At 34.4% G+C, this 25,513-nt stretch overlaps 9 protein-coding genes across 9 annotated transcripts; 2 read left to right on the forward strand and 7 right to left on the reverse strand.

Annotated features, from left to right (window-relative positions):
- Positions 1-304: 304 nt before the first annotated feature.
- LOC128263028 (male accessory gland serine protease inhibitor-like) lies at positions 305-1,064 on the reverse strand. Its single transcript, XM_052997667.1, has 2 exons — positions 601-1,064; positions 305-533 (listed from the first exon to the last, which is right to left on the reverse strand). The coding sequence occupies exons 1-2, from the start codon at positions 665-667 to the stop codon at positions 352-354; spliced, it is 249 nt and encodes an 82-aa protein (XP_052853627.1). The 5' UTR covers positions 668-1,064; the 3' UTR covers positions 305-351.
- A 3,205-nt stretch (positions 1,065-4,269) lies between these two features.
- Positions 4,270-4,723, reverse strand: LOC128263027 (male accessory gland serine protease inhibitor-like). The gene is made up of 2 exons (XM_052997666.1): positions 4,569-4,723; positions 4,270-4,510 (listed from the first exon to the last, which is right to left on the reverse strand). Exons 1-2 carry the CDS (start codon positions 4,633-4,635, stop codon positions 4,329-4,331), a joined length of 249 nt encoding a protein of 82 aa, XP_052853626.1. The 5' UTR covers positions 4,636-4,723; the 3' UTR covers positions 4,270-4,328.
- A 709-nt stretch (positions 4,724-5,432) lies between these two features.
- LOC128263021 (kunitz-type serine protease inhibitor bitisilin-2) lies at positions 5,433-6,029 on the reverse strand. The gene has a single exon (XM_052997661.1). It carries the CDS (start codon positions 5,942-5,944, stop codon positions 5,552-5,554), a length of 393 nt encoding a protein of 130 aa, XP_052853621.1. The 5' UTR covers positions 5,945-6,029; the 3' UTR covers positions 5,433-5,551.
- Positions 6,030-6,706: 677 nt separating this feature from the next.
- Positions 6,707-7,505, reverse strand: LOC128263022 (tissue factor pathway inhibitor). The gene is made up of 2 exons (XM_052997662.1): positions 7,237-7,505; positions 6,707-7,047 (listed from the first exon to the last, which is right to left on the reverse strand). Exons 1-2 carry the CDS (start codon positions 7,439-7,441, stop codon positions 6,872-6,874), a joined length of 381 nt encoding a protein of 126 aa, XP_052853622.1. The 5' UTR covers positions 7,442-7,505; the 3' UTR covers positions 6,707-6,871.
- A 2,976-nt stretch (positions 7,506-10,481) lies between these two features.
- On the forward strand, positions 10,482-10,792 carry LOC128263030 (kunitz-type serine protease inhibitor conotoxin Cal9.1b). The gene is made up of 2 exons (XM_052997668.1): positions 10,482-10,545; positions 10,598-10,792. The coding sequence occupies exons 1-2, from the start codon at positions 10,488-10,490 to the stop codon at positions 10,759-10,761; spliced, it is 222 nt and encodes a 73-aa protein (XP_052853628.1). The 5' UTR covers positions 10,482-10,487; the 3' UTR covers positions 10,762-10,792.
- Positions 10,793-13,817: 3,025 nt separating this feature from the next.
- On the forward strand, positions 13,818-14,257 carry LOC128263026 (kunitz-like toxin PcKuz3). Its single transcript, XM_052997665.1, has 2 exons — positions 13,818-13,962; positions 14,015-14,257. Exons 1-2 carry the CDS (start codon positions 13,878-13,880, stop codon positions 14,185-14,187), a joined length of 258 nt encoding a protein of 85 aa, XP_052853625.1. The 5' UTR covers positions 13,818-13,877; the 3' UTR covers positions 14,188-14,257.
- A 306-nt stretch (positions 14,258-14,563) lies between these two features.
- On the reverse strand, positions 14,564-16,177 carry LOC128263024 (boophilin-G2). Its single transcript, XM_052997664.1, has 2 exons — positions 15,575-16,177; positions 14,564-14,944 (listed from the first exon to the last, which is right to left on the reverse strand). Exons 1-2 carry the CDS (start codon positions 15,666-15,668, stop codon positions 14,733-14,735), a joined length of 306 nt encoding a protein of 101 aa, XP_052853624.1. The 5' UTR covers positions 15,669-16,177; the 3' UTR covers positions 14,564-14,732.
- Positions 16,178-17,548: 1,371 nt separating this feature from the next.
- On the reverse strand, positions 17,549-18,542 carry LOC128263023 (uncharacterized). Its single transcript, XM_052997663.1, has 2 exons — positions 18,385-18,542; positions 17,549-17,799 (listed from the first exon to the last, which is right to left on the reverse strand). Exons 1-2 carry the CDS (start codon positions 18,491-18,493, stop codon positions 17,588-17,590), a joined length of 321 nt encoding a protein of 106 aa, XP_052853623.1. The 5' UTR covers positions 18,494-18,542; the 3' UTR covers positions 17,549-17,587.
- Positions 18,543-18,678: 136 nt separating this feature from the next.
- On the reverse strand, positions 18,679-25,489 carry LOC128263017 (chromosome transmission fidelity protein 18 homolog). Its single transcript, XM_052997650.1, has 12 exons — positions 24,542-25,489; positions 23,549-24,131; positions 23,078-23,306; positions 22,893-23,009; positions 22,734-22,836; positions 22,530-22,669; positions 21,612-21,846; positions 20,589-20,764; positions 20,388-20,521; positions 19,767-19,993; positions 19,239-19,302; positions 18,679-19,178 (listed from the first exon to the last, which is right to left on the reverse strand). Exons 1-12 carry the CDS (start codon positions 25,397-25,399, stop codon positions 19,078-19,080), a joined length of 2,967 nt encoding a protein of 988 aa, XP_052853610.1. The 5' UTR covers positions 25,400-25,489; the 3' UTR covers positions 18,679-19,077.
- Positions 25,490-25,513: the final 24 nt, after the last annotated feature.

Here is a 25,513-nt window from a genome sequence, read left to right on the forward strand (position 1 = left end):
AACATTTTCCACATTAATTAAAATATTTTAATATTTAATCATGCAAATTAATATTTATTGTATATATTATTAGGATTTAATTTTAATTTAAATATTAAATATTCAATTTTGAATTTAATAGTCAGATATTTATATTTACTATTCCATTTTGTTATTAGTGTGATAACAACAAAATCATCCCGTTTTTAAATGTAAATAATTAAATAAATTCTTACTTAATTTCAACCAGCTTTACTGCAATTAATATAATCTTAACTACCAATACTCCAAACAATGTTTTTGGTATATAATAACAAATAAAACATAAGCTTATTAAATAATCAGAGAAGAATTTACTTTTATTTAATTACTTCATTGTAAGCACTTGTCTTCACATATTTCCTTTGAACCGAATCTGTTGTCATTGCCACCACAGCCTCCGTAGATGAATTCAATGCACTCGTTTTTATCGGAATCATAGGTCCAACTGGGGAAATAAGCCTCGCAGGACATTCGACCATCACCATTACGGGAATGGGGTAGACCACATACTTCTGTATAAATTTGGTAGCAAAACAAATTAATTGAGAATGAACTAAGGAACTGGAAATATATAAATACCATTTTTCAGAGCCAACGATTTGGCCACAAAGGCTACGAACACAACGATAAGGACTAGCAGCTTCATAGTAAAGTATATAATATTTTGAAATAAATATTTGTGTATATATTAGTTTAATATTTAGAACCTTCAGCTTGCGTTGATCAAATCAAACTGAAGCTGAAACGAACTGGGCGTTGTATATTATACCCATTCCATTACATTGAACATAAAGCTTATCGCCCTGACACTTTACAAATTTGGATTATTTAGGAAATATGTGGGAATTATTATTATTGTCATTTTGAATTCTGTGGAATTATTTTAACTTGGATTTTTGAAGCCCTAGATCACGAAAAGCTGGGCAAATATTAAAGACTTCATTACTCGTTGTACTTTATTTTTTATAGAACTCACACAAAGCTTCCAAATTTTATTTTGTATGTTCATTTGATTTATGTCACTTTATTGAATGTAACAGAACAAATTTATTTTTATTCCAAACACTTGTCTTCACATATTTCCTTTGAACCGAATCTGTTGTCATTGCCACCGCAGCCTCCGTAGATAAACTCAATGCATTCGTTTTTATCGGAATTATATGACCAACTGGGGAAGAAACCCATGCAGGACCTTTTACCATCACCATTGCCGGAATGGGGTAGACCACAGATTTCTATAAACAATTTGGTGAGGTTTTTCGAATTAATTGAAAACAAACGAAGAAATGAGAAATTTATATACATACCATTTTTGAAAGCAAAAGTATTGGTCACAAGGACGATGATACAAACGATTAGGACTATCAGCTTCATTGTAAAATATATAATTTAGTAATATAGTAGTTTACTGTTTAGACCCTTCAGCTGGCGTTGAACAAATCAAACTGAACCTGAAATGACTGGTGCGAAGCATTTTATACCCGTTCCATTGTAATGCACCTTAGGCTTATTATAGCCGTTTTGATAAATCGACAAATTAAGCTGAATCGCTCAATTAAAATATAAAATAAATCAATAAACAAACACAAACATGTGTTTTACATGTTTATTAAGTCAAAATTAATTGGAGTTTCCATTAAAAAACATTTTTATAGATTATACCATTGGTTAAAATCATTGCTTTTCCTTTTGCACGTTCTTTCGCATTCCTCTAAGGATCTAAATCTGTTGTCATTACCAAAGCAGCCATTGTAGATATACTCCTGGCACGAATTGCTTTCGGCATAGTAGGTGAACCTAGGCATATAGCCGGCGCAAATTATATAAGTATCGACATAGCCTCTGGGTTCCTGATTACAAACAGCTTTACAGAATGGGAATGTAATTAGATTCGTTTGGAGTTAGTATTATTTAACTTACAATTTTTAAAGCCCAAGACCTCGAAAAACAGGGCAAATATTAAACAGACAGTAGCAAGAAACTTCATACTGATTGCGATTTCTTTGAAAACAATCTCTCCAAGTTAACGCAGAAACACTCTGAGGTCTACCAGACACTGGACACTTCATCGTCTTATAGAGTAGCTGAAATCTGGGAAAGAATAGCTATGTCTTATCTACCAAATCGGTGGAACTCTGACTTTTTAAATTGTACTCTAAAAAGAAGGCAGATAGGAATACAAATGTGACCCAAAGCAGATTGTGCTCGCAAAAGCTTAAACGACTGGAATCACTCAACTTATAGCCATCGCCCAAGCCCATTAAATATTGTGATTATTCGACAAACAAATCAAGCTTAAATATAGCTGGGAAATCTCCACAAAATTTCGCACCGATTAATGTAAATATTTTTGCCAAAGTGTTTACTTTCGTCGGCTTCCCAGAACTCACTTTGTTTACCATCCGCCAGAAAGGGAAAGCCCCCGCAAATTATTAGGTACTTCACATTATAATTATCATACAGTATGAAATAAACAATGAGCACGACAAACAACAAGTGCCAACAAGTGTTGAAACAGTGTTGTAATAATGAACTGGTTCCCTTATCGATAGGGAAAATAATACAATCCACATTAATTACAACAAGCAATGACGAAAAATGATTTACAAAATATTTCACATGCAGTATGAATCACTGAAAACGTAATAATTTTTTAATTTAAAAGTAACTGAAGAATAAGGTGAATAAAGTCATCAAGGATTTGCCTTTTTCAACCTTGTTTAATTATTCATTGAAACACTAGCTGAAACTGTAATTTAATTTATTACTTTTTCTATTCACTTATTTGCACTTAATTGCTAACTTATAATTGATAAATCTGTTATGTTAACCACGTTTTCTGCTTAATTAATTCTATATTTAATTTGAAGCCAAAATAATAACAAGAAGGAAAGCAAACTTCGGCAAGCCGAAGTTCATATACCCTTGCAGCTATTGCATTAATTAAATACTTTTGAAAACATTTAAATTATGATTTACTTGAGTATGTGCTAAAAAAAAACATTGAAACTATGATGATTTGCAGCTCAATTATTAGATAGTTATTTTTATATATTTTTATTATTTCTATGGGAGCTATATGCTATAGACGTCCGATTTTGATAAAATTTATACCATAATTCTGAAATAATTAAACATCGCTATATGTCGAAGAACTCAACAAAAAATTAAAAAACAGAAAAGTTATAATTTTTTTTCATTTATTTTTCCGATTGTTCCTATGGGAGCTATATGCTATAGTCGTCCGATTTTGATGAAATTAAAACCGTAATTCTGAAATATTAAACCATTACTATATCTCGAAGAACTAAACAAAAAACTAAAAAACAGCAAAGTTATAATTTTTTTCATTTATTTTTCCGATTGTTCCTATGGGAGCTATATGCTATAGTCGTCCGATTTTGATGAAATTTAAACCGTAAATCGGAAATATTTTACCATTACTATATGTCGAAGAACTAAACAAAAATTAAAAAACAGCAAAGTTATAATTTTTTTTCATTTATTTTTCCGATTGTTCCTATGGGAGCTATATGCTATAGTCGTCCGATCCGGCTCGTTCCGACTTATATACTACCTGCAATAGAAAGACAACTTTTGGGAAAGTTTCATGCAGATAGCTTTAAAACTGAGAGACTAGTTTGCATATAAACGGACGGACAGACGGACAGACGGACGGACAGACGGACAGACGGACGGACAGACGGACATGGCTAGATCCACTCTACTAGTGATGCTGATCAAGAATATATATACTTTATAGGGTCGGAAACTTCTCCTTCACTGCGTTGCAAACTTCTGACTGAAATTATAATACCCTCTGCAAGGGTATAATTAATAGAAATTAATAGCATATATATTTTCCTGATTTTTAGAAAACAAGCCCAAAATTATATTGAAATGTTACTATGTAGGCGAAACAAATGTTATTATAGGTATTAAAATGTTATTATACAATTTGAAAAATCTGCTTTTATAAAAAAAGGAACATTCAAGAAATAATTTAAAAAAACATAGATTTACTGAAATGATAAATATTTAATTTGTCTAACAGCCAAAAATTGTTAAAAAAAATATAAAATATTAATTAGAAAAAATTTGAATCGTTTTTGAATAGCATGACATATATTTTTGAAGTATCGAACTTTATTATGCAAAATAAAAACTTTTGCTTGTTTAAGGTGTATTCACTTTTTTAGGTATTTTTACCTCAAGATCTGTTTGAATAAATTTTAAATACACATGAAGTTCACTCAAAGCATTTAATATATATATTTTGTTGTAATGTCACATAGGTTCTTGAAATATTATTCCTTGCACTTCTGTTCGCATTCTTCCTTGTTTCCAAATCGGTTGTCGTTTCCTCCGCAGCCGCCGTAAAGGAAGTCCTGGCAGGAATTGGTATCGACATGGTAGCTGAAACTGGGCATATGGGCGGCGCACTTGATGATACCATTGCCATCGGCAGCAGGAGGTAGGCCACAAACGGCTAATAAAAGATATTACAATTAGAAATGTTTTAGCTTCTACAGGATTACTTCACTTACGATCCTTGAGCGCCAAGGTAATGCCCATCAGGGCAAACATCAAGCAGACAACAGCAATGAACTTCATACTGATTGTAGTGGCGATTTAGAAAACAATCTTCTCCAGCTTCTGTGAAACGACTAATGCCAATCGGAGGTCTAGCACTGGGTTATATACTATACTCCCCATCGACAGAGGGAACTACAAATCGTCTCGGGATCTTATCGATGTGCTCATGAACTTACGGTTCATTAACAAGTGCTCGTGAAATTGATAAATAAACAGACTAGACTTTGAGTGCGTTGTATTTGTGTTAAAAATAAATTTGGGGTCACAAACAAACCAATTCACTTAAGTACGTTCTAAGAAAAGTAAATTTGACAAAGCCTTGTTTGGTGATGCGGAAATATTCCGTATTCTTGCCATCTGAAATGTACGAATAGTTAAAAATGGAACAGTCCATTTTTGAGAAAATATAGTTCGAGAATTAAAGCACATATGCCACTATTAAGTAAAAGTCTTATTAATCAAATTTTACCCACAGCGAATTTCATATAAATTACAAAAAAACCCATTTTTTGTAAACTAAAAATAGTTTAACATTACAAAAAAAAATATGCCTCTAACCGAATATGCACACCTCCCTTTTTCATAAACTAAACCATGCCCAATATTTACCTGCGAATAAACATAATTAAATTAAGTCTAATTTAAGTTTAAAATGTGTTTAATAGCTGGCTTCAAATGCGGATATATAAATTATGATAGGCTGATAAATCTTGTATTTTCTCCAAATTAAGACACTAAATATTTGATTCCATATATATATATATATATTCCATCTTTGTGATAATATAGAAATTTAAAGCCTTTTTTTTCTTACTGTTTTAAATCAAATTTATTAAAATAATCAACTGGGTAATTAAATGTGTTGCGTTTGTGGTGGAGATGCAGTTGGATGACGCATAAACCTAGGCGTTACGTACTAAAAACTAAATTTCAATTAAGCAGTAGTGCTCGATTCGGTGGTCACTTCGCTGTTTTGTTCAGTGGTGGTTTCCGAGCTAGGATTTATTGACTTTCCCAGGCAGGCCTGTTCGCAGTGCTCTTTGGATTCGAAATTGTTCTTATTGCCGGCACAACCACCGTAAACGAATTCCTCGCATGATTGGGTATCCACATTGTAGGCAAATCGATAGAAGAGGGCAAAACAGCGACCAGTTTCCTTCGGCTGATGGCAATCCTCGGGGACTTTGGATTCACCGTCTGGCACGGTTTGCGGGGCATTTGGATCCGCCGCCTTTTCCACCACAATATCCGAGGGAGCTCCGTGAATTCCGGCTGCCAAAAGCAGAACCGCGATTAAAACAAAACTGAAGCTATATCTGTAGCACATTTCGATTCCGTTGAGGGGCTGCGAATGATTTGAATTTCAGCGAGTAGTGAGGCTTAAATACTACCCGTTCGAAGTGATCCACTCACGTAGTCACTCGGTTTTTTGCCCACACCGTGTTTGCCTCTTTTTGTACACTTTATTTATCGGAGCGGCAGTATGTTTGTCCAATTGATTCGACGTCGCATGTAAATCACGGCAAAGCCTCTCTGACGTCTATATCACCTGGTACACCAGATACACCTGCTACTGACAGCTCTAGAGAAGCCCAACCTTCGGTTGCAGTTCAACGCACCAGCCAACTCATAATGCTGGCATAAAATCATATTACAAAATGTTTCCGGATCGCAGCGATAGTTTTTGGTAACCCCATCACGTTTAGAAGGTGGAATTGACAATAAACTGGATAGCTTAATTAAATTAAATCACTTTGTTTATATCTTTAGAAATAGGTATCTAAATTAAAAAAAAGATTGATATTGCCGTTTTCCTTATCAATCATATAATTTTATTGATAAAATTTCAAAATCTCATTTTGGGTAAGTTTCTAGTTCCCTAGAGACGAGACAGTTGAAAGTAAACAATAATAAACTTAATAATTTAAAATTATTAAATAACGAACGGATTTAAATTTTAAAGTTAAGTTATTTTAACAAAAACCCTTTAGAAAATCATGGCCTATAAATAAACTTTTGACTAACTTATTTTTCCAAAAGTTTTTTACGTCTATTTAATTTGTCGAACGCATTTTAATATGTTATTAGCTTAAGAACATACTTGTTTAACAATGAAAATTTCAAGAACTTATATTTTTAATTAAGGGAAACTTGTTTATAAATGCGTTTCCCTAAAACAATGAATACAAAATGAAACAAAAATAATCATTAAATAACCAAAATAATCTCCTATATTGCGGCTTCCATCAATTGATCACTTTTTTGGGAGACAGGCCTCCTCGCATGTCTGCCGAAATCCCCAGCGATTGTCATTGCCTCGACAGCCACCGTATTTGAAGGTCTCGCAGACCTTTTTATCCTTGTTGTAGTAGAACCTCTCCAGATTCATGCGACAAGGACCCACTTCCAAGGGCTGCAGGCATTTGGGATCTGAAAAATAAAGTTTAATTTTAAACCAAAACTTCACAAATAATGCACACATAACAACAAACCGATATTCTTAATTTTAAGTTTTTGTTTTCTTAAGAAATCGTTTTATTATAAGCTTAATTGCCGAAAAGTAAGAACTTAGTTTTAATAATATCGGATATTTTTGTTTAAGAGATCATTTTAGCCAACCTGGTACTAATCTCTGTGGTTTAATTGTGGTTGTCGTAACTGAAGGCTTATTTACTGCTGGAATTCCTGGCTGCACCTGAGCCACAGCTTTCGGTTTAATATTATTATTATTGTTGTTATTGTTGGGGACTGCCTGCGTTAATTGCAAAAGACTTAGCAATAAAAGTGCGCCGAGGCAGAGAAACTGGGTCATCCGTAGTAGCATTTTCTGTGTGGAATTTGATAACTGAACGTTAAAAGCAACGACTGTGAACTGAACTGTGAGCCGAATGTTCTATATTCATGTTCTATATGCTCTTTTTGAGCCTCTGAGTTGAGTTTCAATTAAATCTCTCTCTGCCCATCCATGTATGAGTTTTTAACTCAAATTGCGCATACGACGCGTTGAACGCGGGCGAGTGAGATAATTAATGATTTACAAGCAAACAGATCTCACATAAATATAAACATTTATACTTAGTCTTAGATAAGAGGGTAAGATTGAAGTCCACTAAAAATACAAATAAGTAAATGCACACAAACACCTTTAAATCAATTGTAAAAATATAATAAAAAATAAACTAGCCTAAATCTGAGAAGGATTTTTTAAATATTTTTGATGAGAGATATATAACATATATTCATCTTTATTTATTAATATATTTATTTGAAAAACTAAATTCAAACTTAAACGGTACTATCTTTTTATAAATAAAAAACCTGTTGAGTTATATTATTTCAGATTTGTAACAGAGCTTAAAGCATTTCATTATAAATTAAGTAGATTCGCAGTGGCAGATCTTACTAAGTAAAAATCTTCAATCGATTCGGGCTTAAAAATATATTTTTTAAAAGGGACATGAGGGTTCTAACTACATTTTGTTTAGTAATAATACTAGCTGACCTGACTATGGGATCAACAGATGGTAAGCTTGTAAAACAACTTTTAAGCCCAAACTTTTGTTAAATGTCTATAGTAATTGTACATTTCAGACATCTGTGAACACACGCCTGCTGTCGATGGCTTTGGACTTACGTCATGCGCAGATTACACGAATATGTTTTCCTATTATCCCGACAAAAAGGAATGTTTAGAGTTCTCCTATGGCGGTTGTGGAGGAAACGAAAATAGGTTCGAAACTAAAGCACTCTGTGAAGCTGAGTGCAAAAAGTAATTTCTTAACGCCTTTATGTTTGTGGATTAACAGATTTATGTTGTTATTAAAGTGAGCATTTACTATGCCTAAAAAAAGCGGAATAATAAAGACCTTGTAGTGTAATCAATCGTATTAAGCAATTCGCAATGCCCTTAAAATCTGTTGCATAGCAACACAATTATAACTCTTCACTTATTTTGAATCCGTTGGAAACTAAAGTTAAAACACTGGTAACTGAAAAATGAATAAAATTAAAACGTTTTCCTCATTTTATTTATTCATGGTCCTAGTTGACCTTGTTACCGGACTTAAGCATCGTAAGAAAATAACATCAATCCAATCCTATATTAAATAAAATTCCACACTTTTTTTTAGGTATTTGTGGACTGAAGCCAGCTGCCGATGGACAAAAAGGCAATTTTTGCAAAGCAGGTCTTAGTCTATACACGTACTATTCGGGAAATAATGATTGTTGGAAATTTATTTATGGTGGCTGTGGTGGGAACGAAAATAAATTTAGCACTAAGCAAGAATGTGAGGCCAAATGCAAGGAGTAATTTTTAAACATTCTTACATCCTTGGATTATATAAGCTCTTATGTTCAATGAATCTGAACACAATAAAAAATTCTATTAAAACTTTGTCATGTGTCGTTTATCCCTTTGTAGGTAAAAATGACTACTTGCTCAAGATTTTAGAGAATCGTGAGAAAACTTTCATCCTATTCAGACTCTTTAATCTAAAGAAAGTGATCTCTTTGTCTGGAAAAATTTTTGTTTTTTGACTTGGTTTTGACAACACGATAAGCCTTTCTATATAAGCCTTATAAACAAAAAAACAGACAACAAAAAGTGACTTATTCTCTGTTGTGTAAAAAATCGATTGCATTATTTCTTGAATTAATTCGCAATGCCCTAAACTCTCTTAAAATTAAAAATTTTAGCTCTTCACTTATTTCGAAGCCGTTGGAGAGTAAGGTTGAAATCCTTTTGACTGAAATATGAACCAAATAAAGACAGTTGTCTCCATATTTTTAATCTTGGTCCTAGGTGACCTTGTTGCCGGATTAAAAGATCGTAACTAAATCCTATTTACCCTTTCTTTGGTTAAATAAAATGTCTGCTTTTTTCAGCTGTTTGCGGACTGGTGCCAGCTGCCAATGGTATTGGCTTAAGGGTTTGCTATGCATTATTTCCATCGTTCACATACTTTTCGGCTACTAATACGTGTTTCAAATTTAATTATGGTGGATGCGGTGGCAATGCCAATAGGTTTAGTACTAAAGAAGAGTGTGAGGCCAAGTGCAAGGAGTAATTTTTTAAATATTCTTGCTTCCTTGGATTGTAATAGCTTTCATGTTTAATAAATCTGAACATAATTAAAAACCTATTTAAACATTGTTTTGTGTAGTGAGATAGCTTTCAACCTATCCGCAGTCATTTATCAAAATGAAGAGTTCTATTGGTCTAGGAAACTTATTTTGAATCAAAACTTTAGTTTCTCGACTTTGTATGACGACCATAAAGTGCCATATCAATTTTTTATTATACGCACAAAAGGGAATGTTAAAAGATCTATTTCAAAGCTTATATTTATATTGAACTAAAACTTGCCTAATACAAAAGATAAACAAACTTTATAAAAGTGGCCTGTTCCCGGTTAATTAATTCGCAATCTTTTTTAGTAAAACACCTGAAACTTCATACTTATTTCAAATCTGTTGGATAACATAGTTAAAATATTGGTAGCTCAATATGAATAAAATACAATATAAAAACATAAAAACATAAAAAAAGACAAGGAAGCTAACATTTTTTTATTTCTAACATTTGTTTCAGTTTTTGTCTTCAGTTTTTTTTGGCAATCCCATTTTTTTCAGACTTTATTATTCTATCAAAGAAATGGACATGCATGATCTTTAGTTTATTTTTCAAATTTTGACTCAAGCTATCTCTGATATTATCGGATTAATTAAAATTTCAAGAAATTTTAAATCAATTTGCCATTTCTTAAACGTACGTTAAGCTTTGCTGAAACTAATTTAATTAATTTTAAATTAAAAGCATAAAATGTATACTTCGCTTCACCTCAGCATCAGTTATATTTACTTCTAGAATGAAAGCAATTGGTCTGATAGTTGCATTGTTAAGTTTAGTGCAGGGCTTAAGAGACAGTGAGTACTTCATAAAATAATGAGCCTATTAAGCAAAACATAAATTACTTAGGAAGTTGCCAACTCACGCCGTTTGTCCAAGGACCATGTTTTGAATTAACAATGCTATATTCATATATGGCAGATAGGAATGAATGCGTATTCTGGCACGGCTGCCTACTAGATGGAAATCATTTCACAAACAAAGAGGACTGTGAGGCAAAATGCAAAAGATAGTTTTTAAAAATAAAAAGATTTGAAAAAACAAGTTGTGTTTAAGTGTTAAAATCTTAACTCAGTTATTTACAAATGCTAAGGCAAACAATTATAAAATTTGAGTTTCCTTAGTTAATTTACGCAGTTGAACAAAAAAATGGTTTTAATATGTTAAGGGTCAGCTAAACTGTGAGTTCAGAAATGAACTTTTTCTTACTATTTATACATATATCTTAATATTTTAATTTATATTTATTCTCTTATAAAATAATTATTCCAATTCCAGCTTAAAAAAACAAGCTTTGAATACAATATTTCTATTACGCTTAAGGTGGTACGCTTTCATATTTTTGCAAACAAAATTAACTTAATGACTAGAACCAATTTTTTAGTTATTAAAAAAACTTTTGAACTTCACGCAGGCAAAACTTGTCTTCATATTTTAATATTTCATTCAACATTTTTGAATTATAATTATTGTAAATACAGCAATAAATATAAGTCTGTACTTGTAGCCTTTTGATATTTATTAATAAATAAAATTAAAAGAAATTGGTTGGTTTGTAAAAAACAGAATAATAAATTTCTTTTGTACTTGATATATATATGTTTTAGAATTGAAGTACTGAGTGCTTAGAACTTGAAATAATGATCAAATAAACTAGATACTCAGTTATCGCAGTCAACAAAATAAAATATATATAGTTATATATGAAAATATCATATTAGTCTGCTCAAAATACATTTCATCCTTTTACTTACTAAAACTTCAACTGCCCATGAGTCAATCTGAACTGATCCATAAACTGCAAACAATTTGCATAATAAATGCGAGTGTCAGGGCCATGGATATGATTATTATGTACGAGTATGGCACTTGTGGGGCTCATTAATGTTGCATTGTGTGCTGACAGGAGGACTAAAGTGGGCAAGGACTAAAATCCATGGCAAGGGCGATAATTAGAGCCACATTAGGGCCAAAATGCTGGACAAGACAAGATGGTCAACAACAGAAGCAGAAATTGAAACGATGCGATGCCAGGTGTTAATACGCAGTGCAAATTGAATTATCGCTCAACGATGATGATGTAACGATAATTCCAATGCCGAGGAACTCGAGGAGTTTGGGGCACTGTCAAACTGCCGTGCTATTTATTCATTAGCTGTCGCCAACACATGAGAGGGTCGAACATTTCGGGCTTGATTGAATGGCCAAAATGTTAGGTGTGCGGAAATGCGGGGGTGACAATTCAGTTAACTGTTTAATTTGCTTGAAATAATTGAGCGCCAGACGTTAATTGTCTCTCGTTCTCACAGCAGCGTTTAATTACTAAACTAGTGGGTCGAGTTAGTAGTGCAGCGTCACAGAAAATTTGGGGAAAATCCAAATTAACTATGGAAAATAAATGAAATATTAAAACATAGCAGAAGATCGTAAGGGAAAACAATTAATGTCTGAGGCTTTATATTTTATGCCACTTACTTTAGTAAAAGCCGGGAAAAATGACATAATTTTCAGTTAGTTGTGAAAAATCACAGGAAAATCGGGAAAAATCCAGTGATGGAAAATAAATGAAAAATTAAAAGTCCTAATATGGTAAAACGATTAAATAAGGACCCTTTAATGATTGTATGTTACTAAGTGCAGTAAGAGCCAGGTAAAATGGCATTAGTCTCAGTTATTAAATTAGTATTATTACTGAGTGTCTTGACTTGAGAACAGTCAGTTGGTAGACTTCACTTAGAGAAACAAGTTAAAGTATTTAAGCCAAAATGAATACATTATATTTGATATGTTTGTTTGTAATCATACTTCATGATGTCATTGGAACGAATCGTAAGTGCTTAAAATTATCAAACATTATTCAGTATTTTACATATTTTATATATTTTAAATATAGTTCGTTGTGCTCAAAAGGGCGGTACCTCAGGGTCTTGTGACAAGGTGATCAGTGGATTTATGTATAGTACTTCGAAGAAAAGTTGCTTTGCGTTGAAACTCAAAGGCTGTGAAACACTGGGAAAATTCTTCGAAAACAAGAGCGATTGCCAACAATGCGTGTCATAATGTTATTATTTTTATATCACCCTGGCACAACAAAATTAAATATCTAACAGCTAGTTTCAGTAAATACAATTTGTCTTTGTTTTGTGTTTTTTCTAATGTATGAGTATGGCCCAAAAAAAACAAAATTAGTCAACTCTATGTTACCCTAGTTTTTTATGCAATAAGCAGCTTTTTGAAAACATCTCTTTATTTTGAAAAATACTTTTTGAAAAAGCATCATAAAGCCTGAGTAATAAGCGGCTTATGGATTGCCTAGTAAATTGAAAGCGAATCTTAAATTGAAATTGAAATCTCATTTCTGGTTGTCACACACACACAGACACACACAGAGGTACTTGATTTTTTTAAGTATTGGCTGAGCCGCTTGTTGTTGCTGCCATAATTTATATGCGGAACATGTTTTTGTTGCCTTCTGCCAAGTGTTTTTTACGTCATCTACGCGAGCGCGGTTTTTTATGAGAGCGAGTGTAGGGTATGCAATGCGGAGGTTCACTACTCCCACTCATTACGTCTTTTATTTCCAGAGATCGTGATAAGATCGAAAGAAATCAATTATGTTGTATTATATAGTTGTAAAGATAAAAAGCTATGTTTATTGACCGGTTTAAATGTTAGATATAAATTTTTTCTATAAATTTGTTAGCTCTAAGTAGTATTTTTGATTTTTAAAATTTATAAAATGACATAAATGTTAAAACTATTTTTATTAGATAAAAAACGAAATTATATTTTAGATATACTCTCTTATACAACACCTTAAGACTAAATATTATTATTATTATCTCTTAGATATTATATATACTATTATAATATAATAACAAAGTTGAGTAGTAGGTAACTGCCATGTTGTATTGGCCTAAAAAATTCCCACTGAACTGCTAACTTGGTCAATGTTGAATGTTGGCAAAAAACCCAACAAAAAACGGGTAAGAGCATTTGAAGGCATTTGTAAACAAAGAAATCAATGCTGAGAGAGCCTGGTTCAGTGAGTTGGTGGCCCAAGAACGTGACGGTTGATCATCGGTGGATGTAGATGACTGACTGACTTGGTGGATTGCCTCCAAATGTCATGATGCCGGCTATTTGGCAGTGGCTTCTTCTCAGCCTTTTCCTTCTGCTGATTCCATACCAATCAATGGCGGTCTCCAAAAGAGGTATTTCCTCATATATACTTAAATTCTTTACTGATCAGTGATATCTGTACAGTGAAATTGTGCCTACAACCGATGATCAGTGGAAGGTGCTTTGGATTTGTGGAGAGCTACGCCTACAATCCCATTAAACGCCATTGCGAACCATTTATCTACGGTGGATGTGGTGGAAATGACAACCGATTTGGCTCCAAAGCCGAGTGCGAACTGAACTGCCGCGATATTTAACAATGTCAATTCCTTAATCGTAATCAACAATCGTTTAAAAGAATAAATAACAATATTATGATATTATAAATTTAATGTTGTATTATTAATTTACCATCTTAGATTTGTGTGCACCATGGAATTAGTTGAATTTTAAATTAAATTAAAAAATTGTGTTTTATTTTTGTATATGAATTGAGGTACATTCACGTAACAAAAACATTTTAAACTTCTGATTAACTTTTTTTTTTATTAAAATAGTGTAATGAATATAGTGTTTAATAAGCTTTTGATTTTGTAAAAGAGATGTGGATTTATTCCTATATTTAAAAATTTGCTTTGATTTTTATTTACAAAATTGTATTTCCCTAAAATTTTTAGTATAAACTACTAAATATAATTAAAAACAAAATTTAGTTTCATGATTTGTAAATTTACAAATCTTATGATAAGAATGTAACTAAACATCTTATATTTATTTTTTTAGGCATAAACATTTCATATTCAGCCTGATTGTTTTCCACTGAACGAAACACACTTAAAATGAATTTAATTATTTGATGTATCTAATGTGAGGTTTCATTGGCCTTGGCTTGATTGCGCCGCTTTACGTGCCGCGGATTGTTGCAAATCTTGTCGCAGTCCTCCAAAGAACTGAAGAGCCGTTTGTTGCTGCAGCCCTTGTACTGACAACGCTGCGTTTCGGGATCGTAGTAGATTCCCACGGTGGTGGGCATACACACTCCTTTTGTGCTCGGCACTACCTGGCACAGGTCACCTGAAAAACGAAACCACAAATCAGTATTCTCCAAAAAATATAAAAGCATTCAAGGAATAGAATAAGTCAATTTTTAATAATAGTTTGGATGCCTATTTTTAATCTTGTCTCAATTTAAATTGTAAAATTTAAAATTAATATCTAATTTTGTATGATAAGTAAGCCAAAAAATTATTTAAGTAAAAACAATATGAAATCAAAAGTAATATTCCATTTCTGTAATTCTATTAAAGTTTCTTGCTTAACAGACATGTTGGCATTTTAACTTATAAATTCAAATTGAATTGAGTTTAAAATTTTGATTCCAGTCGTAAAGATCTAAGACTTAATGTCTGTGATAAATTGCCAAAAAAAATCGTTCATGCTTACACCATGAAGAACGGAATTATGTATTGTAATCGATCGTAAGGACTTTGGATCAATATTCTTAGCAGTCATGTTGTTTTTTGAACCAATGAATTTAAATTGTAGAATTTAAACACCTTTAAAACAGAGTTTTAAAATCAGTACTTAGAAGTCTCATTAAAATACAACAATTCAAGAAACAGTCATTGTCTCAAAATTAAAAATCAAACAATTGATAAAGACTTTTTTCTATTATTTTTCAAAAACGATTTTTGGAATACTTACGCACTCGTGCCTCTGCAGGCGATTGTTGATCCAGGATCATGGCCAAAATCACACAAAGCCACACTGTTATTCTCAACTGACTGTGGTGGGCCATTTTGTGAATACTTTTGATAGATTTGTGAAACGATAAATCCTGTGGAGCTTCGTAGATTTCTTCTTGGAAACCTATTCAAGCTAGTCAGCTCTGTATTGCAGCTCTGTTTTGCTCCCTGGCACCGATGATGTCAATCTCGATCAGGACAAACACAAATGCGCAGCAGCCGCTCGTCGCCATATATATTTGTCCGATTCCACAGTAATGGAAAGCCTCTAGTATATAGATGATCGGCCGATCTGTCTGTCTTTTCGTATTTATTTATTTCTTTATTCCGTTAAATTTTATGGGTTTCTTATACTCGTTGCACTCTGCAAAGTTCATCTAGAGTGCAAGAGCCCGGCCGAAAAAAAAAGACTTTATTGCTGCAGGTTTTAATTCGTAATGCAGATAGGGAATGCTCCTTTTTGTGGACTTTGTCTGCGCAGTTTTTCGAAAATTATTAATGGCAGAAAGAAATGGATTTGGTTCACCACACACTTGGTCACTGACTAAACGGCGAGTCGCGAACTCGACTTGAAACCTCGAACAAAAGGCATCCCAGGCACATCATTTTAATCGGGCTGCCTCTGCCAACAGCTCTGCTGCTGATTCGGATTCTGCTGAGAGAAAAAATTCGACACCGAGAAAAATGTAGCCCAAGTTTGTCTAGAGAAGGGGAATATTATTAAAAAAAATTTCAAATCAAAAACGTTTACGTTTAGTTATTCATTATTATAAAAATCCCAATGTTGTACCATAAGTGCAAGAATACAAATTTTATTAAATATTAAATTAGCAAATGGATCGCTTTTATATGTGAAAAAAAGCTATAACGTAAAAACACACACCACGATTAAAAATAAAAATTTTATGTCCTTCGGAATTAAGATTTCAGACATTTGTATTTTTGAGTATTTTTTATAATTATTTAACACTAATATTGTTTATGGGAGGTCCATAAAATTTCTTCTAAATTGAAATTATAAGCAGAAAACTATTTTCTGAAATATGTTTTAAAACATTAACTAATTTTTAGATCTCTCCGTGTACAAATTGATAAGACTTCAAACGACATCGAAATCTTGACTCTACGTCGTCTCGTTGCGAATTTTGCTATTCCGATCGATGATGATGGAGATGCTCCGCCCGTGTGTATGCTGATCATACTGGGGTTGACTCTGCTCTCGTATCGTATCCGGCTAAAACCGGCGATTGCCTGTTGCAGAAGGCCAGAAGAAGCGAAGTGAGGTGCACGACTGATAAGGCCAACGTGACGTATACGCAACGAACAGCGAATGCCCTGGGAAAATTGTCTAACTTAATCAGTCACTGAATCTATTTCAATGTCAATTAATTGGAGTGAAAATATGAGGCGAGACTAGCTACCATAACATTAAGACGGACATATAAAAACTTTTTGAGTGATTTAAAACAGTCAATTATTTAAATTTTCACTTAAAAAGTGAGTTAAACAATTGTATTACACATTTCGGTTGATTTAAAATCGAAAAACATTTATAACCAATTAGATATGTGGAAATATTTATACACCAACTTAAATGTTAATTGTTATTTGGTATCTTACGTTAATTTAGTACAAATTTTTCAAGCTTTCTAGCTCTGTGACTAACCTAAAAGACTCAATCTTAAGTAGGGCATAGCCAGAGTATGTTAACATAAGCCTCGTTTCAATGTTCAACTAAGTTACTTTAATTACCCACACACACACACACACACAGATTTCCCGCACGTTTCGATAGTGGGACATAAGAATAACAATTACGTCACAGGTCAACGGGGCGGATGATTGACATCCAGCGGAGATTAAGCATTTCGACGCAATTTGTTTGCTGTTTGAATCGAACAACTCTCACCAAATCAAAAACACACTCATTCACTCACTGGTACATTTTTGTTTACAGTATTTATTTATGTTTTTATTCGTTCACATACAAGTCATGATTTCGCCGGTTGCCAAGGACACAGGTGGAAACGCAATCCTGCAGGCTACCGAAACTCTGGCCCGGAGTCGAATGGCACGCACCCACCAAGTACATCCTACAATCCAGAATGGCCGGATCGAAGAAGTAGCCCTCGAACTCAATTGTGCAAATGCCCTCGGAACGTGGCGGCGGTTTGTTACAAATACCTAATGATAAAATGAAAGGAAACATATTATAATGTTTATTTAGACCGAAATTACCCAGTGAATAAGGTTTAGATTTCAGGGTAAATTTAATTTTAAGAAGAAAACAGAAAAAGTTGTTTTAAATTTAGGTGAATTGTATTAAAGGGTAAAAAGTTTTATAAACATTTATTTTTACTTAGTTTATTTATTTATTGACTGACATTTTTATTATACTTTTTTTGGAACTACAAATGATGTATTTTAGAGCTCTGTTTTCACTATGCAATCTGCTTGAACCTATTCATTTCAATTAGTAATCTAGCCAAATGTCTGGCACAAAACTGCTGCTGCATATCAGAGAACAAAGAAAGAGCGATTTCGTTTTTGTTTGTAATCAGAATTAAACAAATTTGTTGTTGGTTTTCATGTGTAATCAGAATTAAACTTATTTTTGTTGGTTTTCATTAATGAAATCGCGACTTAGCAACACTTTTATTTAAATTTAAAATTTAGTTATACAAATTTATTTATATTAATGAATTAATAGATTTAAGTAAGGTTTTTTTTGTTATTTCTGTGTCACCCCAATACGTGTGGCTTACTCACTGGGTATAGACGGCACAGAACGAGCATCTGCAGAGTGGTGGTGGTGGTGGATCAGCAGTAGGAGCACCACCAACAGTAGCGATAGCACCACCGGCTTAGGTCGAGACATCTGGACGGGCGGCGGGCAACTGAGTAAGCGAGGCGATCGGGAACACTTCCGAGCTCAACCCATCGAAAGCCGCGATAAGAAATGCAAAGCCAACTATAGTACAATCGTGTGTGGTACACATTTACACAAATAAATAATATAAAAGAAATCAAACGGTTGGCGGTTACAACTCATCCAAAAGCTGCAAGATGCCAGTGAAACCCCTTAATGCAAAAAAAGGGCTTAAACTTTATAATGTTAAATACTTATAACTTTCCACCCCCCAAGATATTCCATTTTAAATGACTTGTTTCAAACTATCTAAAAATGACGTCAACCGAACTGTTTACATTAAAATCCAAGTTAATTGTTTTAGACATTTATTAGGCAATCAGAGAATGATACCCTTTTGAAGCTCAACAATGTTTTTAAACTTACAACTCATCATCAAAAGCTATAATTTGACAATGATATTTCTTAACGGTTAAAAAATATGGTAAAAGTAGTTTTAAATATTTAATATTTCTGTTAATGCGTTGCACTTACTTTTTTTATTTAATAAATAAAGGTGTTGACTTAAGTGAGAATAATAAAATAATAGTGGTCTAGAGTAGTTCGTGTATGTGAACATCCTTGCGGACGGCATTGTTGAAACCCTCCTTATAGCGATACCAAATGGGGCTTTTTACAATGGCATCGGTTTTGGCTTTCAGAAATAACACAAGTTTAATAAAAATAATTAAATTAGAGGATTGCAAAAACTTACCCTCCTCTGTTGAATTTTTTGAAGTCGTTTTGTGGGTAATGCGACCAAAAAAGTCCTTGGTTAGCTGAAATCAAAGATAATTCGTATTAATTTACGTATTAAATTGCACTTTTAGACATTGATAAGCAAATTATTTTAAAGACTATAGAGTAAATTTTATACAATCTCTTTAAGCCAGACAAATATATAACGTCTAGAGAAAGAAAAAAAGACAACAAAGAAATACCCCCATAAAGATAAGCAAAAGCTGCTTTCGTTTAAGATGGGCAATAAATGTTCGTTTGCGTTGATCCCACATTACGACTCCGATGACAATACCGCTGGAATCCCCTTATGGGTTATTAGCTTTTCAAGGATTTGCCACGAGAAAAAGAGCTTCGGCAAAATGGCAGAGGAAAACAATTTAGTATGAGAATGAAAATGAACTCGGGTCGAATTTTGTTTGTTGGTTGAGCGATGCAAAATTTGCAAGTAAATTGCTGCTAAGTAAATGCAAGGCATGCAAATCGTCGTGTATAGTAGATTCACCTGCTGTTTGGGTGCACTGCGCATATTAGGCTCCGAAATTGGTTTCGGCTTCAATGTTTGCAAATGATTGGGCAGCTGAGCAGCTGCACTTCCTGCAGTTTTCTTTTTGGCGACCGAAGGAGCTGAAGGAGCACCGCCTTTGGGAGCAGCTCGCCGTATGCGTTCCAAGTCCACTTCGCGGGCTATCAACTGGCGACTAAAGTAGGGGAGCGTTAGACCAGGGAAGCCTGAAAACATAATTTAAAATAAATAAGATTTAAGTCTGCTTTGCATCAAAAGAATAGTAGTAATGGAAATAGCAACCATAACAGGTTTGCAGGCAACTTTTGAAATTTGCTTTTGCTATTTTTAATAATTTTTAGGGTTGATAAAAAAATGTTTATAAATTTGTAATGTTAAATATAGTTTAGTTATTAAAATAAAAATGTAAATCCATCCAATACAAAGTGCAAAAGAATTTTTTGTTTTTACATCCAATACAAAGTGCAAAAGAATTTTTGTTTTTTAAACCTAATTTTGCTTATGGGTAAGTAAGCATTTTGGTTATTTAAAAGAAAAGTTATTCGAGGCATTAAAGGTATGCTTTTGAGAACTTTGCAGCTCTATAAAATTTACAATCACCTGGAAATGTACTGAGTGCATCCAGATCTGGTTCGGTTTGAAAGACATAATGTCCTTCTTGGGACTTGACTTGAACAAAAGTCAGGCCGAGATCAACCATCACCTCGATGGTGTGGCGTAAGTCCTGTTGCTCCCTGAAGTTAATTAATAATGGAATTATAGATATTTTGGATTATATATAAAAGAAACCAGACCACTTACTTTGGAGACAACAACTGCACCGCCACGGAGCGAAGTTGTGGCGACAGAATCCTCTTCAGCAAAGGCACCGTATCGAGGAGCAGAGTTTTGCCCTGACCCACACCCAACGCCGAGGTGGTGACCCCTTTGCACAGAGCCTGAAAAATGTTCCTCTGATTGGTGCTCTTCTGCTGGAACTGGAAAAACATAAAAATAATATAAAATGCAGCTACACAAAAAATTTGGAATGCTTTAAGATTACTTTATTCTGATTTCTAAGCAAATATGTTTAGAAATGTAAGGGATATGTACCTCTTGATTGTTTCTATTGGAGCTAAATGAAATCGTTGTCCGATTTACTATTATACAAATTATAATTCTATAATACAAAACCATTACCAAATTTTGAATAAAAATTTGTATAATTTAAAAGTTTGATATTTTTGTCAATTAATTTTTCAGTTGTTATAGTGGTTACTTCTCGTATAGTAGTTTTATCCAGAGAGATTTAAAACTAAAAGAAAAATAGTCTAAAACCGGAAAAACGAAGAGATAAACGGATATGACAACGGACAGACAAACGGACATATAAACGGACAGGCAAACGGACATGGCTAGATCGACTCTCCTAGTGATCAAAAACACATATACTTTATGAAGGCGGTTATGTCTCCTTCACTGCGATGCAAGAAGTTTGCAAGGGTGCAGAAAGGGGTTGGCCTTTAAAAGTAAACACTGCGAAATCTATGCAGGAGTCTCATTAATCTTGTGATTGCATTTGAGGCACATAATGGACAAGAAATTACATGGCTTGATTGTGTTGATTATGCACTTTCCACAGGGGCCTGTGGAAATGTAAATGCCGGGGATGTTTGCCCCGGCTAATGACGCCTGCATAAATCATGAGCCTGCCTCAAAGAAGCAGCCTTCGCAGCGATGAAAAGAAATAATGTGGCCCGGGGCCATCATCTTGTCATCGTCATCGTCATCGCCATCGTTTTGCAAGCGTTTTCCTTTTTTTTTTTTAACTTTTCCCAAACTCACCTCAAAGCCACGCGTGGGAAATGCAATTTTCGGCCAGGCCAGTGTGGCAAACAGCAAGTGCCAGACGACAAAGCCGTACTGCAGGTACGGGTACACACTGTAGTTCTGCTGTCTGCTAATCTGATGCTGCACCGTATCCGTGAAGCAAAACCATTTGAGGGCATCGCAAACGCCCGTAAGGTTCGGATCGGGCATCTTCTGTTGCAGATAATTCTCATATACGCCTTGCGTTAGCCTGCCGAATCAAAGGAAATATTTAATTGTCACATATAATATAATATAATAATCATATGCCCGGATTAACAGAATTAGTTGATTTGCAATGCACGTTAAATTATAAAGTATAATTCAAAAGCTGATATCGCCAATAAATATATACTTATTTAATATTTATAAATTCTGAAATAAATGATAATTATGGTTTATGTCGAAATATATCTGATTTAATTAATATTATTGTTTGTGCTTTAATTTGTTTAATTATTAGAAGAGCAAATATATATTTTTGTAAAAGTAAAATTTAACAAATAAAAATAATATCTGAATATTTCTTAATTTATATTTTGTACAATGTAATTTTGAAAAAAAGTTTCAGTTAATCGAATCTTTTTAGAATTCAAAAATTCATAGTTAAAATGTTAAATTATTAGAATTGTTTGTGCTTTATCATGGACAGCAAATATATATTTCATGAAAAATAAAACTGAACAATTTAAATTTGAAATGTTTTTTTTTCATGTTAAAAGTATTTTAATTCTGTAATTTTAAACAAATTTCTATTCAATTATAAAATCTCTTAAATGGGAGATTCCAAGTTTAAATTTTAAAAATACACATTTAATTAAATATATAAAATTTTGTATGGAAAAATCAATAATAAAAAACACTATACTTTTTTAACCATCGAAATTAGCTTACCTTTCGTAATCCCCACTAGAATGGACGGCATCCAGAACATTGCGAACTCGTGTGTTAACCGACATATTGGTCATTGTGACCTGAGCGGGTTCATCGCCCTTATTCGCGTCAGTCTGGAGAGTTTTGCGTGGCCGTTGTATCTGCAATAAAAAATTTCAATTAAATTTAGAAGCCAACAAATTATAGAACAAAACTATAACCCACTCGGAATATAGCTTCCCACACAGCAAAAAGGCCTTGATGTCTGTCCTTCTGTCCTAGATTATTATTGAGCACATCCTGCAGAGTAAGGCACTGTTTTTGGGCACTAAAAACGGAGATTGAATTAGTAAAGCAATTAATAAACGTCTTGTTATTACTCACTTGAAAAACTGCATAGATGATATACAGCTTCTTACATCATTGCCTGATTTCTCAGCCAAGGCAATCAGAGAACCAAAATCAGTTTTCAGCTGCTCTCTGTAGGCAATCTTAACCAATCTGAAAGGTAAGATTTAAAACTTTAATTATAAATTGTTTATAATAATAAAGGTTTAATTATGACGTACCTTTCCGCCAGACGCGCAGCATCGATGGGCGGAAAAGTGACCACAAAGGCCACTTGTCTCAATGGTCGCAGCGCGGGATCATAGACATCATTGCATATGCAGATAATGGGACGCTTTAAAATATTATGCTCAGCTTTGGCACCCTTGGCTTTGCCTTTGTTGAAAACTCCATCGCTGATGAACTTGACCAGATATTCGATTGACTGACGGGGAGCACCATCAATTTCATCTGTAAAGAAAGATGTCATTGGTAAATATTTTAAAATTAAATTGTATATTATTTATAATGTTAAAAACTATAATCATGAACTAAATCAATCAAACTCCCCACAAATAGCCCAGTTATGATTAGCTAGTGCTCGTTAAAAGGTCTCACTGTTAGCTTGCAGTTTTAACAATAATGTAGGAAGCATTACATAAATCAAAGTTTAGAACTTGACGTCATGGTTACAAATATTAACAATTACCCACCTAGAACTATACAATTGGGTCGCTTGTCTGTATTCAGCACCGATGACATTTGCGTGCCATTCTCCAGGGCCAACTTGAAGGCCTCCGGACTGCGATCATCGGAGGCATTGATCTCCCGGACATTGTAGCCAGCATGCCGGGCGATCGTGTGTGCCAGCGTGGTCTTGCCCAGACCTGGAGGTCCACAAAGCAGGGCAACCTTCTGCATGGGTCTGCCCAGGGCATCCACATTTGTGTTGAGCGCTTGGCGGGATTTGCGCTGTCGCCAGCCGCCATTCGATTCGAATTTGCCAGTGCGCTTATTGAAGCTATTCAGTTGGTTATTGGAACCACCTCCTCCGCCTCCGGCTTCTCCTGCCATCGCCTCCTGTTCCTGTTTGCTGTGGAATGCCTTGCCAAAGACCACTTTGTCCCACATCTTCAGCCAGTAGAGCAAACTCCGGTTGGTCATTTCATCGGAAAGCAGGTCAATGTATTTCCGCGGCTTGTACTTTTCCACCCAAAGGCGTCCCGGTTCAGTGGTGGAATTGGTGGCCACGAGGGTTACATCTGCCTCTGATTCGCTGGCAGTCCGGCTTAGAACCTAAGGGAGAAAATGTCTTAATATATTTTTTTGAATAGTTTAAGGCCTCCCACAGTTGCACTATAAAAAAAACCTATATGCGAATTTCTCGTTTCATAAACTACTAAACTGTTTTTAATGAGCAATTTTTGATCTTAAAGTGCATATATATAAATACATTTTTATGCATTGAATTAGCCTGCCAATTAAATTATAATTATCTTTTTTAATTACTTTTTTAAAAATGAGATTTTGAAAAAAAGCTTTTAAAGTTTAAGTGCCTTTTTGTCAATGATCATAACTTTTGTCAACTCTATTTGAATCGACCTGAAATTTTAGGGACATTTTATTGGATAGTTATACTTTTATAAAATATTTTGAAAATTTTTTAAAGCTGCAACTGGGAGTGAGTATCACCCTTTAATACTCACTATTTCACCGGCTTCCTGCCAGATCTTGTCCTTGGCCTCGCCCAGAAGACTGCCCACCACTTCGCCACGGGCGCTGACCATGTCCAGCTGCCTTTGCTCGTAGTCCTCGGAATGGAACCGCACATAGATCCGCTCCAGATCACTGCGCTGGATGGCCAAAAAGGGCCAATTTGGTATCTCATAGGAGAGGTTCCGCATCTTGAAGTCATGTAAATCCTTTAATTTGCTAACATCATCTTTTCGCAAAGTTTTACTGGATTCGCGCATTTTGCGGCGGAGTTCGAGGATCTTATCGATGGCTTCGTGGTCGCGCTGCTCCTCGGTTCTGGCCTTCTTCACCAAGGGATCTTCGTAGGATTCGTGGAAGAGGTCATCGATATCGCCAAAGAGGTCACGTTCCAAACGCCGCTTATTCACATTTTTAAGGCCAACTTCCTGGAGTTTTTCGGCAGCGGTATTGGCGTCCTTGTCCCTGGAAGTGAGTTGGGTCTGTTCCAGTTCCTGGATGGCGGGCATTCGCTGGAAGGGCGTGGAGCATCCCCTTCCAGCGGGAGGGCCCTTGGGAGTCCCGAAAAGTCGCCGATTAACATGGCCTCCGCCTGCATCCTCTGTTTCCAATTGACTGCTGGCTCCAAAGCTAATCTGTGATAGTTGTGGCGATCCCAATGTGGAATTTCCAAAGCGGGAATTATCTTTTAAGCCCAAGGGAGCTTGGTTTTCCTTTTGTTTTTCAGCCGCCTGTTTCGAGGTGCTGGGACCATCGTAAGGGTTAAACTCGTCCGGTAAATCCTCCAGCAACTCCAATTCATCTTGGTACTGCAGCTCGAACTCCTCGTTTTCATCGGGATACTGATCCATCCTTGGTTTTGGTTGTGTGTCCACCAGAAAGTATAATAAATTGTAAACAACAATTGGAAGGTGGCAAATTCCCGCCAAAAGGGCAAACAAAAACAGATGTTTTGGCGATGAGTT

Source organism: Drosophila gunungcola, unplaced genomic scaffold (genome assembly GCF_025200985.1).
Source record: "Drosophila gunungcola strain Sukarami unplaced genomic scaffold, Dgunungcola_SK_2 000001F, whole genome shotgun sequence".
Classification (NCBI taxonomy): Eukaryota; Metazoa; Arthropoda; class Insecta; order Diptera; family Drosophilidae; genus Drosophila; species Drosophila gunungcola.

Bases quoted from the DNA above. Each gene is read 5' to 3' on its own strand.
- LOC128263028 (XM_052997667.1), bottom strand. From the start codon at position 667: ATGAAGCTGCTAGTCCTTATCGTTGTGTTCGTAGCCTTTGTGGCCAAA. The intron at 534-600 runs GTATTTATATAT...AAATTTATACAG, and splicing joins ATCGTTGGCTCTGAAAAATG to AAGTATGTGGTCTACCCCAT.
- LOC128263027 (XM_052997666.1), bottom strand. From the start codon at position 4,635: ATGAAGTTCATTGCTGTTGTCTGCTTGATGTTTGCCCTGATGGGCATT. The intron at 4,511-4,568 runs GTAAGTGAAGTA...ATCTTTTATTAG, and splicing joins TACCTTGGCGCTCAAGGATC to CCGTTTGTGGCCTACCTCCT.
- LOC128263021 (XM_052997661.1), bottom strand. From the start codon at position 5,944: ATGTGCTACAGATATAGCTTCAGTTTTGTTTTAATCGCGGTTCTGCTT.
- LOC128263022 (XM_052997662.1), bottom strand. From the start codon at position 7,441: ATGCTACTACGGATGACCCAGTTTCTCTGCCTCGGCGCACTTTTATTG. The intron at 7,048-7,236 runs GTTGGCTAAAAT...TTTATTTTTCAG, and splicing joins ACCACAGAGATTAGTACCAG to ATCCCAAATGCCTGCAGCCC.
- LOC128263030 (XM_052997668.1), top strand. From the start codon at position 10,488: ATGAAAGCAATTGGTCTGATAGTTGCATTGTTAAGTTTAGTGCAGGGC. The intron at 10,546-10,597 runs GTGAGTACTTCA...TAAATTACTTAG, and splicing joins AGTGCAGGGCTTAAGAGACA to GAAGTTGCCAACTCACGCCG.
- LOC128263026 (XM_052997665.1), top strand. From the start codon at position 13,878: ATGATGCCGGCTATTTGGCAGTGGCTTCTTCTCAGCCTTTTCCTTCTG. The intron at 13,963-14,014 runs GTATTTCCTCAT...ATATCTGTACAG, and splicing joins AATGGCGGTCTCCAAAAGAG to TGAAATTGTGCCTACAACCG.
- LOC128263024 (XM_052997664.1), bottom strand. From the start codon at position 15,668: ATGGCCCACCACAGTCAGTTGAGAATAACAGTGTGGCTTTGTGTGATT. The intron at 14,945-15,574 runs GTAAGTATTCCA...TTCGTTTTTCAG, and splicing joins GCCTGCAGAGGCACGAGTGC to GTGACCTGTGCCAGGTAGTG.
- LOC128263023 (XM_052997663.1), bottom strand. From the start codon at position 18,493: ATGTCTCGACCTAAGCCGGTGGTGCTATCGCTACTGTTGGTGGTGCTC. The intron at 17,800-18,384 runs GTGAGTAAGCCA...TTTTATCATTAG, and splicing joins TTCTGTGCCGTCTATACCCA to GTATTTGTAACAAACCGCCG.
- LOC128263017 (XM_052997650.1), bottom strand. From the start codon at position 25,399: ATGGATCAGTATCCCGATGAAAACGAGGAGTTCGAGCTGCAGTACCAA. The intron at 24,132-24,541 runs GTGAGTATTAAA...TTTCTCCCTTAG, and splicing joins GGCAGGAAGCCGGTGAAATA to GTTCTAAGCCGGACTGCCAG. The intron at 23,307-23,548 runs GTGGGTAATTGT...CTTTCTTTACAG, and splicing joins ACCCAATTGTATAGTTCTAG to ATGAAATTGATGGTGCTCCC.